The sequence below is a fragment of the Callospermophilus lateralis genome, chromosome 2 (assembly GCF_048772815.1).
Source record: "Callospermophilus lateralis isolate mCalLat2 chromosome 2, mCalLat2.hap1, whole genome shotgun sequence".
Lineage (NCBI taxonomy): Eukaryota > Metazoa > Chordata > Mammalia > Rodentia > Sciuridae > Callospermophilus > Callospermophilus lateralis.
Window position 1 is genome coordinate 165,181,033 of NC_135306.1, and position 13,770 is coordinate 165,194,802.

Genomic DNA, 13,770 nt, shown 5'->3' on the forward strand with positions numbered 1-13,770 from the left:
ATACGCAGACATTAGGAAAAAAGTATTTCAAATCAGGCATAGTGTTATATACCTGTCATCCCTGCAGCTCAGAAGGCTCAGGCAGTAAGATCACAAGTTCAAAATCAGTTTCAGCAATTTAGCAAGGCCCTAAGAAATTTAATTTAAAGATTTAAAATATGTGTTAAATCAGTGAATGAATACAAGCATAAGGATAATGAGAGAAATTATATTTATCGAGCATCTACTATGTGGCAGACATTATAGTTTTGCATTATCTCACCTAATCCTCTTCAGGACTCTATGGGTATCCCCACTTGACAATTGAGAATACTGAGGTTCAGAGAAAATTAGCCCATGGTCACTAGTTCTTTTAAATGTAGAGGTTGTGTTGATCCAAGAAACACTGCTTTCTTAAAACCTCCAAGCCATTCACTAATGTGTAGATAGAAAATATGTTGGAGCAAGCCATCTGCTACACAAAGGGTAGCATGTTGTTTCAATAAATGGTTACATATCATGACCTTATGATACATAGTCATCTTTCTGTTTCACAGTGAGGTTTGTCAGTATTTGGTGACTGTTTTTCATAATCAGGAATTGTAGGAAAAACTAGGAGCATATGGTTGGATGTAAGTGAATGCTAGATGACTTTCTGTTCTGCAACTAAGGAATCCTTCTTTCTTAAAATGATCGATAAATGAATAGATAAGTAAAGCATTTCCTTCCAAATAAGTCACATCTAGGCCTCTCCCCTATCTCAATAAAGCATCTTTCTCTTGCTCTCATGATCTTGCTCTCTATTGTGCTACGTCTGAGTCAATGATATAACTATACATTGTGCAGGGACTGCCCCTGTGGACGTAGAACAAATGCTTCCTTAGCCTTTAGGAACAAATTCTTGGCAGGTGAACAGTGGCACTGACAATTGGGGTGTCTTTTCTGTGTGGCGTGAGCTAAGAAGCTGCGAACTCTGGCCAGCAAGGCCAGTGTGAAGGCATACCATCTCTTTCAGTGACAGTTAGTGTTTCTCCTTTATTTTAAAATTTACTTTTATTTATTTGCTTTTCTTTTCAAGCAGACCGAGAGATGATCCACTGGGAATGTGATGCTGAACCACTTTTTCTATAGAGTTTTTAAACTGGGCCTCTGAGAAGGAGTTTGATACAATTCAATGACTGAAGTAATACCTTTATCCATTTGAGCATTAAATGGTCCGTTAAAATACAGCTTAGTTAAGGGGAATTTCAGAAAACAGTACTTTCTAATTTTTTTAAAAAAAAATTTCTCTCCCAACTGACTAGAGCAGAGCTTGGAAAACGCAGCTCAATCACTTTCACAGCCTCTCAGGTCAGGATCTCCCCAGTGTTAATTAAATATAACCCCCTTAGAATACCAGAGGTTAAGTGAGAGCAGCACAGTGTTTTTCTCCAATATATTACCCTGAACATAAATGGCCATAATCTGTCCATAAGAAGGCTTCTTTGGGCACAGAGGTCTCACTAATGAAAAATTACAAGAGGCAAAGCAACATAATGTGACAACTGTTCATCACAAAATACATTTTAAACTACCCACTATCCATTGTGCTTAAATAATACTTATCATAAAGGAAATTGGCGTAACAGATGGTTTTAGCTTTGGGTAACAAAATGACCAGTTTTCAATGTGATAAAGTGAAACACTAAAAGCCAGTCAGATTATAATTCAGTCAGTCTCTTACTTAAAAGTCTTGTTTTCCCTCAAGTTAGGGAAACCTTCCCCAGCATCTACATGTATTAGTATATTATCACATTTTAGCAGATGCTGTTCTTTTATGTAGCACAACTTGACCAAACTCTAACACCAGACACTTGCTGCAGAAGTACTTCTCTATTAGTCATTTTAAATTAGAAAAGTCTCTTCCAGCTGCTGTGTTTATGGTTCTAAAAAGTTTCATACGCTGTCCAGAGCTATTTGTAAATTAAATCATTTAAAATAAGGCTCTTTAATGCTCTATAATTAGTCTTGTCTCTCTGAACATGATTTTACTGTAAATACTCCTTCCTGACTCTCCCATTGTCCCAAGATTCCTGAGAAGAAAGCAGCCAAGCGATAATTCAACATTATTGCTGCTTCAGTGCACTAATCGCTTAAAGAGCAGCAAAGACTCTGTGCTCTCTGCCCCACAGCTCCCGCAGCCTCCTGGCCTGAGGCAGACATCCCGACCCAGCAACGTCCAGATGTCAAGAGGAATACCCAGCTCCTGATGCAGCAGGCGCTCCATTCCAGTATGGCGGAACATCTGCTTCCTCTGCTGGCATGCAACCTGCTGAACATGCTCAGAGGGCTGCACAGGCTAGGGATGGCCAAGGACACGATCCCCAGCTACTCCAGGACACTCATCAAAACTTTGAAATTGTAAGACAGCCCCAGAAACTCTCTAAAGAATAGTGCTCCTGCGTTCAGTGCAAGCATTCTTGGCATTTTTTTCTCAAAGGAAAGATACAGAATAAGACAGCTTTTGTCATAGCACTTCTTCCCCTTTTAAAATTCTATTAGGCCTGAAGTTTCTTCTAGACAGCTGGAAATTTGAAAAATATATAAACTCTTTGGGATCCTAAGAAGGCTGTGGTGACTTTGAAATCTTTCCCTTTTGTAATTTAATTAAATTACCTTTACTTCACTTGAATATCACCGTAAAAGAGGAATACGTTATACAAGAAATCTTCTAAATGACTTGTGATTCCCATATTAATAGTCAGCAGAATTTAAAGCAAAGGACTCTGGCTGAGAAATAAAATTTAAAATACATTTAAACCATCTACTATAGTCCTATTTTGTTTACCAGATTAGTAATCTGGTTCAAGTCACTTAACTCATCTGAGCTTCAATTTCTTCCCTGAAAACATGAGGATAATATTAAAACAATTTATTATAAATGCTAAATATAAGTTGCTTTTTAAACTATAAAACAGGTATTAGATACATATGCATATGTATACACATGTGTATACACATTTAATACTCACATCTAGTTTTACTCATATCTAGTTTTGTTTTGGAAAGAAATTCACGTTTCCTTTGCAATATCTAATTTACACCTCAAGTATAGGTTCTGATTCCATTCATCCTGTGGGATCTCAAGAAATAGCATCCTCTAAAAACTAATGAACAGCTCCCTGGTCTTCACCAAATTTCATGTTTACTTCACTCTGAAGGATAGACCTGTAAAGATCAGAAATAATATTCCCTTATCAAAACCCAAGGACTCGGGGGGTGGGGTATAGCTCTGGTCATATACTTTGCTAGCTTGGATGAAGCCTGGACTTGAGCCCCACCCTGTTTTAGTCAGAGGTCACTGGCTAGAATAAAAATGTTAGTTTGAAGACTAAAGTAAAGCAAAAAACTGAGGAGAACAATCAAACAGATCTTAATTTTTAAAAATCTTCCCATAGAAATTCAGGTGGATGGGTAAGTAGGTAGTAGGTGAAGATACTTCTGTTAAGATATATGAGATTTGCAATTCCAATTTTTTATTGTATATTTCTTTCCCTGTTTTCTCTTTGCCCCAGTAGAACATAAACTCTGTGAGGGCAGAGGCTTTGTTTTATTGGGTATTGTCTAATGCATCTCAGGTTTTAGCAGCACCTACTTGGCCTCTGCTCACCAAGTACCAGTTGTAATCCTCTTCAACCCCCTTTAAAATAAAAAGTGTCACCAGACATTGTGAAACAAACCCTTGGAGGGGAAAATTGCCCCCAGTTGAGAATCACTGTCTAGAATTGGACCTAGTATATAACAGGCACTAAATAAGTATCTGTTGAATAACTAAATGATTAAATTTGTTATGGTTGGATTTGCTTATAAACTTTTTTTAAAAAAAGATTTTGTTTTTAGAATAGTTTTAGGTTTACTGCAAAACTAAGAAAGTATAGCAATTTTCCATATGCCTCCTGTCCCATACATGTATAATCTCTCTCATTATCGACTTCCCCCATTGCAGTGGTATATTTGTCTCAATTGATGAACCTATATTTACATATCATAAGCTACCAAACTCCAAAGTGTACATCAACATTACTCTTGATGTTGCACATTCTATGCATTTGGACAGATGTATCTCAACATGCATCTACCATTTTAGTCTCATATAGAGTATCTTCCTACCCCTAAAAATCCTCATACTCTGCCTAATCATCCCACTCCCCACCTCCACCCCCCTGGCTACCTGAATTGTTGTTGTCTCCATAGTTTTTTTTTTTTTTTTTCCTTTTCTAGAATGTCATAGAGTTGCAATTATATAGTATTATATAGAAATTTTCAAATTTCCTGAGCATGGTCACTCAAAACCTCCCTCTCTCTCTCCTCTCCCTCTCCCTCTCCCTCTCTCTCCCTCCCTAACCACCCCCCTCCCTCTCCCTCTCCCTCTCCCTCTCTCTCTCTCTCTCTCTCTCTCTCTCTCTCTCTCTCTCTCTGTTGTAGATGAACAAAATACCTTTGTTTATTTATTTTTATGTGGTGCTAAGGATTGAACTTAGTGCCTCACATATGCCAGGCAAGTGCTCTGCCACTGAGCCACAAGCACAGCCCCTCAACACCTCTCTTTTAAATACAGATTTAAAACAACTTTGAAACAACTTTTATGATACAGTGTTATTATTTTAACAGTCACATCCAAAGATAATGATTGTATTTTCAAGTAAAGATTTCAGAAGTATGTTTAATTCTTTAATTTTTAAGTGAATAGATGAGTTTAAGTGAAAATTTTTTTAAATATATATTTTAGTTGTCAATGAATCTTTTATTTTTATTTATTTATTTGTTTATGTGTGGTGCTGAAGATTGAACCCAGGGCCTCGCACATGCCAGGCAAGTGCTCCACCACTGAGTCACAACTCACAACTCTAGCCCTAAGTGAAAACTTTTTGTATTTCCCCCCAAATTAAATTTCTAGGTGAAAAGCAACTGTGTTTTAAACTTGCTTCAAACTGTAAACTTTGCACTTTTTAGGTTTTGAGACAGTCAAACACATGGATATATATTAAGTAATAACTTCTTCAGAAATGTATATCATTTATTTATTTCTGTTTCAGTTCATACTGCTCAAGATCAATAGCTCTAGGGAAATCACCAATGAGGTACCAAGGATCATGGTCTTGGCTAATTTAGATGTAAAAAATGAAAAGTTGGTTATGGATATTGTAGTGGTGTTATAAGAGAAACACTCAATGATGAATGAATTCTTAATGCAAGTTACTGAATATTAAGAATTCTAGTTTAAATCTTTGTTCACCAAATGACCAAGAGGGTGAAGGCATTGGGATATTTACTTGGTTCTACTTGGCTAAGTAGAACTATTAGTCTATTAAATGGAAATGAATCTACTTAGCTAAATTTGAATTAAATTATTATCAATATAAAGAAATTTGTTTATAAAACTGAAAAAAATGTTTAATTAAATCTTTTTGATGCAAAATAACTATTGTTATCATTGATTATAAAAGAATAAAGAAGGAATTATATGATGATGTTTTTATCTACATAGCATTCAGTTCAGAGTACAATAGATGTTTAATGTTTACTTATATTTAACTGAGAAAATAATCCTTTATTTGTAGCCTGTAAGCTTCGAATATATGTAATAGAATCTAGTTATTATCCTAATCCTTATCATGAGAGTAGTTAACCATCAGGTGCTAGTGCCCGTGGTCACAAGTTCTATACTGCATCTGAAACATATCTGTTAGGGAAACCTCCTAACTGTAGCTGCTCAATCCCTTTTAATTAAAATATTATTTCAATTTTTTTTTGTCTTGCTCAGTCTATTCTGTTACCAGAGAGGTCAAAATATTTTACTGAATCTTCTTCTGATATAATTTTCCTAAATGTTAAACATCCTGACTTACTCTATCATTGGAAACTGGGAAAAAGGCATTTTTAAAAAACTAGAATGATTTGCTTTCAAGCTTTCTAATATATCTATAGTCATATCATTTCTCTGAATCCCAAGGTAGCTCATTGCAACACATACACATGCAGATATGGTACATATACTTTGAAAAAGATAATAAAAATACTTTTAAAGTCATTTGGTAAAAGAAACAGAAATATCTGCTTTTATTCAAGGAAACATTATATCTTTGAAGTAATCTATTTAAATACAGTATAAATGCCATCTTTTTCCTAAATATTTTTGATACATGGTTGGTTGAATCCACAGATGTGGAACCCACAAATAATGGAAGGCTGACCATATTTACCTACAAGGAGCTGCTGGTTGAATGGATTGATTAATGGGTTGGAGCTAAATGACTGCTGATAGAAAATTAAGGAAGACAGAAGATTGCATGGGTGTTGTCATTCAAGAGTCCAAGCCTCCCACTGTGGGTATAGCTGAATATCCCACGAATCAAAAAATTAAACACAGTGAATAACAGAAGTTATGTGAGGAGAGTCAATTTTTAGGTATTACCTTAAAGCTAACTGAAAACCAAATTTCCAAAAGAAGATCTAATTTACCCAATGTTTTAATTTGAGGGTAAGTACAGGCTTCTTCTGCTTCACTGACTGTTAACAAGTCTAATTTCCCAAGAACTAGGAGTTGTCTTCATATTTTGCATCCTTCTGTAATCTGCCTCTATTTCTTTAGCCTCCATCAAGATTAACTAGGAAGCTGCAATTTTTCTTAAGAAACCTATATAGAAATTAAAAGTTGTTAACATGAAATAATGCCTCCTACAGAGCACTTTATAGTTTTTTTTAAGTTTTCAAAGAAGCTTGAATGCCAGATGAACACAAAGATGAAATCCATTCATTTAACCAAACATTGTATTGCTTGCAATATTGGGGATCTCAAAATGAAAGAGAGACAAATCCCTGAGTTTCATGACTTACACTGTAATGTATCAGACTTGCTTCTCATTGTAAAAGGTGATAAGATTAAAAAAGAAGGTATTTTGAAAATGTGCCAGCCAATACAGTAGGAAAGCACTAGTGGAAACTCCAGTGCAAGGTTCTGAATCCTCAAGTAGAACTGATTCACTTAGCTCACAGCTCATTTAATCCTAGGTGTAATGGTTCTCTCAAGTTCTACCACACTTGTAAAAGTAAAGAAAAGAGTCAGAGGGGTGAATGCAGGCTGATTAAGGAAAAAAGCAAGCTTCCCCTCAAAGTACAGCCCCACGGTTGGTATACTCAAAACAAGCTTTGAATCAGTGCATTCCTCCTTCTCCATTGGGTAGCCAGTAATAGGTTACTCTAATCAATTCTTTATTCAACCCTCTTCTCTATTAGAAATCACAACCTCCCAAACCTCCTAGTAAAGCTAACTCCCATTCCTCCACAGCACTAGGCAAGTTTACAATTGCAAATGAGAAGACATGGTACAAGCCAGAGCAGAGCATCTAAATACAATATCATAAAAATTTAGGCTGGAACTGAAATAGAAATAGAGCATTCCCTATGCTGATGGGCACTTCTTCATTTTCTATTTGTAGCATGAAAATTGACAATACAATTTAAATAAAATATGTGCTTGTATTTGCTTTTGCAAAAACTTGAATTGTTCTCCATCTCTGCAAACTTGGTAAGAGTTTGTTTCATTTAAGAATAACATAACTTATGGTTCATAGGTTTTCTTAGTGCCTTAAGGTTCTAATTATACTCCTTTTCAATCTCCCCTAAACCATAGAGAAGATCCATCAAATAAAAGTGAAAATATACTTATATTGGTATTTTTGAATTTCCATATACAATTCCTTCATTTGGGCAACTACCTGTACTATCATTATAAGAACTAGTATGTTAAAATATGTTCCAACTAAAGCTTGGTGGGCTTTGAATGCTCAATAAAAATCATTCTCTGGAGCTAATGAAGACAGAAACTCTGCCTGTAACAATATTAAGTTTGTTTTCTCTGGTGATTCAGAGAAGTGAGCAATCTGTCAGTAATATACTGAGTGAAATTACTTGTCTTGGAGGAATAACTGCTGACAGTCACTTTATCTCAGAGCTGACCCAAACATCTCCCTGCTGACAAACAAATTACTATGTCTAACTTTGAAAAGGTAACTAGCTTGTTTTAATTTTGATTGGTCTTTCAGAATCTCCTATACAAATACTCAGACCCATCCTTCATTGTATTTTTTAAAAGGGAAACAAAAAGTATTTTGGAGGGATAGGTTCAACTTAATAAATAAGGGAAAAAAACTACAGGAAAAAAAATCTTATCATTTGGAGCTAAGAAAAAGACCTGCTATGCTTCTTTCCAAGACTGTTATATGAATGAGTCTGGTAAGTGTGTCGACCCAACATTAAGACTGGCAGTGCCGCCAGTGACTGGCTGGGTGAGTGAACACGTTACCCAGACAGTATTGTAGAAATTAATTTTCTTCAATAAAGTGATTTTTAAGGCTCATATATTTCACAATCTAAACATATGTCACTGTTTCATAAACAAAATAAATGGATTAAAATAATACATTACCAATATGCTGACATGTGGAGATATTTTAATTAGAAATTCTTAAGCTGTGTGATATTTAACTGCTGTATTTGCTAAAGAGAAGCATGCATCATTTAATAGGAAGGCATGAGACAGGTGTATCACTGCATATGGCACCAGATTGTGTTTGATATAAGCTATGAGACAACATTACTCCAATTAAAAATAAAACAAAACAAAGTTAAGGAACTATCATATTGAAAGTAGCCACATAATATGAATCAATACACTTAAACTACCTTTTTATTTAAAAAAAAAGTCATTCGGAGCTTGTTTCCTGATAATTTTTTTTTCATAACCAATCTAACATCATAGCTATTTAAAGGCCATATTTACATGACTGCCTCATTATACTGGTCCCGGTTTCTTAACATTCTTTTTGACTTACTTAAGGACCAATGCTAACATAGCTGAGGAAAGCAAATGGCAACTGGTCCTGAAATTTATACCGGTGAGAGAATTGGAATAAGTAGCAATATAATATATTGTTTACTGTAGCAAGTGCCCTCTGTTCTCTAAAGGTCAAAAGCATTGTAACCTTAGAGTTACAGTTTCTGATTGTTCCCAGGGTTAAATACATTATCAAAATTAATGGTTCAAGCCCCTCAACCTTCAGATATATGAGTATTCACGACTCCATCTGCTGAACTGTTCAACTAAAAATAGCATTCTTTGGCCTTCTCTCCCCTCATATTGTGCCCCTGAGGCAGAAAAAACCATGCCTTAGATCAGCACAGTTGTGTAAAAAATGGTCCTTCCTGTTTCTTCATGATTTAAAGAAAGACAGACTGGAGTATATTAATGAAAGAAGGGTCTTTACATTTTTATATTTTTCTACCTGATACAAAATTTCAGGCTTCTAGGGTATAACTGTGAATGCTCAGATTTATCCAGGCTCATTAATATTAGAAATGACAACCCTTAAAGGACAAATTAACTGTAACATTAGACAGAGAAGACCAATTCTGAGCTAAGCAATATGTTTTGTTTTTTTCCTGAAGAATCTCTTTGTATAAGTAAAACCAGTCAACATAATTGTAGTACTTCCTTATTATCAAGTTTATCATGATCATGATTGTTGACAGAGCTGACATTGTATCTTGTCAAAGGAGGGGAGAAAACCTTAGCTAGCAAAGAAATAAGAGTTGTTTTTTTTTTAAGAGAGAGAGAGAGAGAGAGAGAGAGAGAGAGAGGGAGGGAGAGAATGATTTTTTTTTTTTGTAGATGGACACAACACAATGTCTTTATTTTTATGTGGTGCTAAGAATCGAACCCAGGTCCCACGTGCACTAGGCAAGCGCTCTACTGCTGAGCCACAATCCCAGCCCAAAAGAATAGCAATAAAGCAACATATTATAAAATTTCCTACTACCTTTGCTCTTTGTCTAGCAGCATAGATATAGGCATCTTCTGTGTAGATGTCCTATTAAACATGCCACACTCTATCAGGAAGCTGGGGAAACCTGACTTTCAAACAAGGTCAATCTTTTCCTACTAGTGTACCATACAAATAAACAGATCAAAGGTTTCCTGACATGCAGGAAAAAGATACAGAAAATGGAGGCAAGAGTACAGAGCAAAAATAAACAAAAACCCAGGAAACTCTCAATCCAGCTAAATATAAACTGCAAAGTTAGGAAGGCTCTTGCATTCATGGGCTCCCTATTTAGCCTAATGAAAGTAACATACATGTGGCATCTGCTGTACTCATACATTGGCATTGCTATGGCACTATGCAGCCTGGCACTCACATGTATGATACCATGATTTCCAGAAACCCAACAGAAGCCAGATTTGACACATCAGGGGTCAGTGATAGCAGGGGTAGGGGGAAAACCAATAAAGAGAAGAAAATTAGGGAAAAGAAGAGATTAGGTAGTTTTGAGTTTGAGCCAAGGCCACCTGCTTTCACAATCTTCAGAGCACTTAAAAGCTCCTCATACTGATTGTCCTGATTGGATAAGGTTGCAAACTGTCATCACACAGAAGAGCTAGTGCCTAATGTCCAGTTATCTTCCTTTATCTCTTCTAGTTATAGTAGATTCTCAAAATGCTCTGAAATATGGCACCCTTTCTATAGCCAGGAGAAAGTCTTAGAAAAGGAATGTCTTCTGGCTGAGTAGAAGACAGCAGATACTCTGTCAGTACATGTCTAGTCATGTCTGAGTGGAAACCCCCGATCTCCCTCTCATATCAAAGTGAAAGGGAAAAGGGAGGCAGGCAACAAGCTCTGGGACTCTTCCTTAGGCGACTTCTAAGGTGCCCTTTGATCTTGTTCTCTTCCTTCTAAGGAGTGATCACTCCTTATGATTTTCCAAAAAGATAGAATCAAAGCAACAGAAAAGAAAATGTCAAAGGATTATTTTCTTTGGGGAGTGAGGGTTAAGTTTCCCATCCTAGGTTGGAAGGTAAAATTTGGTATTAAATCACACCCAGAAAATGAAAGTGTACTTCAAATCTAGAGTAACCTGTTTCCATTTTTTTTTGGGGGGGGGGTAGTCAACAGATAGCTGGCAACCTTCCAACATCTGATAGTCCTAAAGAAGAACTCCTATGATACAGGAGAGGAATTTAGTATGAAATTAGAGCAAGGAAGACTAGATCTTTATAGCAGAAAAGGACTTAGCCCACAAAAACAACAGAAGCTTTACCAGAAGGTCAAATATAAAAGAACATTGCATAAGATTATGGGGCAAAACACTACCAGACAGGCCCAGATACCCAACTTCATCTTGAAAAAAATTTGTTAAAAAACCTAAATCAGGAAAAGCTAGAAATCCTGGAAAAGAATTCTAACTCAATGAATATAATGAATATTTTATAGTCTGGTTGAATCACTTGACCTCTCTGAACCTCAGCTATTTCATCTATACAAGCAGAATTATATTTTATCAGGTTCACAGGCTTATTAAGTGATCAAATGAAATTTTAAAAAATGTTTAAGTATTTCTTAAACACTGTATAACACCATACTAAAGAAAAAGTAAAAAAGTGAGGGGAGAAAAAAGATGATTTTGAAGACACTCATAATGTGAAGAATTTGCCTGAATATACATAGCAATAAACAACCTAATTCAAGAGCATTGGTTTGGGTTTTGACTTTTTCTCTGAAAGAAAATCAACAAGAGAAAAGCCTCTTTAGAAATGAAGAAAAGTGAAAGACTAGGGTTTAGTGTTTACCACTAAAACTCTGAGGGTTTGCCACTTTTTAGAAAGCCTAGAATATGACTAAACAATCCAGTCCCCCACCCAATGAAGCACCAAGGGAAGCATTCATACCTCAATCTGTTTGTGGTTGTAAGAGTGGCCACCACCATGTTCAAAGGTGTCCAAATTCCTGCCAAAACGGTCACTTAGGCCCTTTAGCCTTGGGTTAATTTGTGGGTGGGAGACATGACCCTTCTGTTTAGTAGCATATTCAGAAAAAAACAAAACAAAACAAAAGACAAAACATACTGTCAGAACTCATGAAACAACACATATTTCTAAATCTAGGGTATTGACGATCAAAGAATGAAAAGTAGAAGGTTTAAGACCCAGCCTCTCTGTGGTTTACAGGAACTTGGTTATATGATTAAACTGTAGTATTTGTTTTTTATTCCTGCCTCTAAATCAAGAAGATACTCCATAGCACAGGTCTAAGAAAAGGAAAAATAGATTAGAATTACCACTTGAGAGGATTCTTTTTAGATTTTTACCAGCTGCTGTAGGTTCTAGTATTAGTGTAGAAGATGAATTTGCAAAAAAGGTGGGGTTACTGTTCTGTTAGGCAAAATGTCTGGTTCTGCTAGGCAGCCCATAATGGGGAATACCTTTATGCTTCCTGGATGAGGCTTATGAAAAAACTTTTCAAGTATTGAAAAAATTATTTCTTTGCAGGCCCATTTGACAATAGTCAAAGTAATTTTTTCTTCCTTTTCTTATGGTATGATAGCAGCACAGATTTTATATTCAAGCCATATAGGGATTAGCAACATAAAAATAAAAATGCCTGGTCAGATGGTGTTCCCTAGAACTAAATAGGAATCACGGTAAGTTTTATAAATAAAAACTGTCCTTAAGGAACTTTCTACTGTATGGAAACTCAAGTTACTGTCATTTTTCTAAATATTCAAATACCAAATATTGACTTTTATTTTAATGATCTTATTATTTTTATTAATTAAAATACTCATCCATATTCAAGTCAATTTTCCATTCAAATAACAGAACTAAAACAGTATAAAGGATACCTAATCCTATTCCAGATTCTACTCTTTACCATAAATAAGATAAGGTAAAAATAAATGTTCACTTAGCTTCTAAGATTCACTTTCTCCCCAAGTTTGGCTTTACATATAAAGAACACTAATGGAGAACTTGATCAGACACCATGCCTAGACTTTTTGACCCTCAAAAGATAAGGATACATATATTTGCAAGCAATGTGTTTACATTTTACCAAATAATTATCAATTTGGGAATAAAAACTCCTTATTCTATGAGCCACAAGAAGTAAAATATCCAACACTATTCTGTTTTGATGCTTCTGTGTAAAAGCTAATATAGATATAATAAAGACATAGATGAAAAGTCAATAAGAAAAAAACCCCTAACATATCCAATAAGTACTAGCCATAAAATTATAAAACTATGAACTCATATGACAGAGAATACATAGTACTAAGTCATAACATCATTTTTTTTCTTTAAAAATAGTGAAACTGGTGATTTTCTTTTATTTGCAGTATGATAAGTACATAAGGTGTTAATTCTTCTGGGCTATGCTTAAAAAATTATTTAACATTCAGGCCATTATTTAGCATACAGCTGGTTAGCAGTTTTCCACTAACATACTGGCTCATATCCCACTTTTTTTTTTTTTTTCTGGCACTTACCTGGAGCTGTAAAGGGCTGAGTCCAGAAGCAGCAGCAGCTGCCATTGTTGATGGAATGAACTGTACGGGGTAGTTATCACCTGTCGGAAAGAACAATGCATACAGGTTTAGACAATGCATAGGGAATAGCAGCAGACAAGTACAAACATGGTCCTTGGATTGCTTGAGCTCTACAACATCGCTCTAAGCCCAAACATCTGCAGAAACAAAAGGCTTAGTTGGGCACGGACTTGCAGTGCTGCCTTGGAACTTTTTGTTAACAGATAGCTGGTAGGCAAACTGGCAAAACATGAATGTGATGTTAAAAAAATTTAATGTGCAATTCAAGCATGTTCTCTCCATTACAAATCTTGTAATACATCATTTTTTAAGAGTAAAAAAATATCTTAAAGCCAGGCTGACACTTAGTACACTGTGAAACCACTGAAG

The 13,770-nt window shown here is 35.6% G+C and overlaps 1 protein-coding gene across 21 annotated transcripts in view; it reads right to left on the reverse strand.

Annotated features, from left to right (window-relative positions):
- Sox6 (SRY-box transcription factor 6) overlaps positions 1-13,770 on the reverse strand; it is a 578,220-nt gene that overhangs the window by 101,219 nt on the left and 463,231 nt on the right. For 13 of the 21 annotated variants that reach the window (XM_076846924.2, XM_076846921.2, XM_076846932.2 and 10 more), the window contains 2 exons: positions 13,342-13,421; positions 11,744-11,866 (listed from right to left, as the gene is read on the reverse strand). In XM_076846924.2, coding sequence (XP_076703039.1) covers positions 11,744-11,866; positions 13,342-13,421 — 203 coding nt within the window. The remainder of the gene's footprint in view (positions 1-11,743; positions 11,867-13,341; positions 13,422-13,770) is intronic. The other 8 variants (XM_076846938.2, XM_076846937.2, XM_076846939.2 and 5 more) reach the window with 1 other exon arrangement.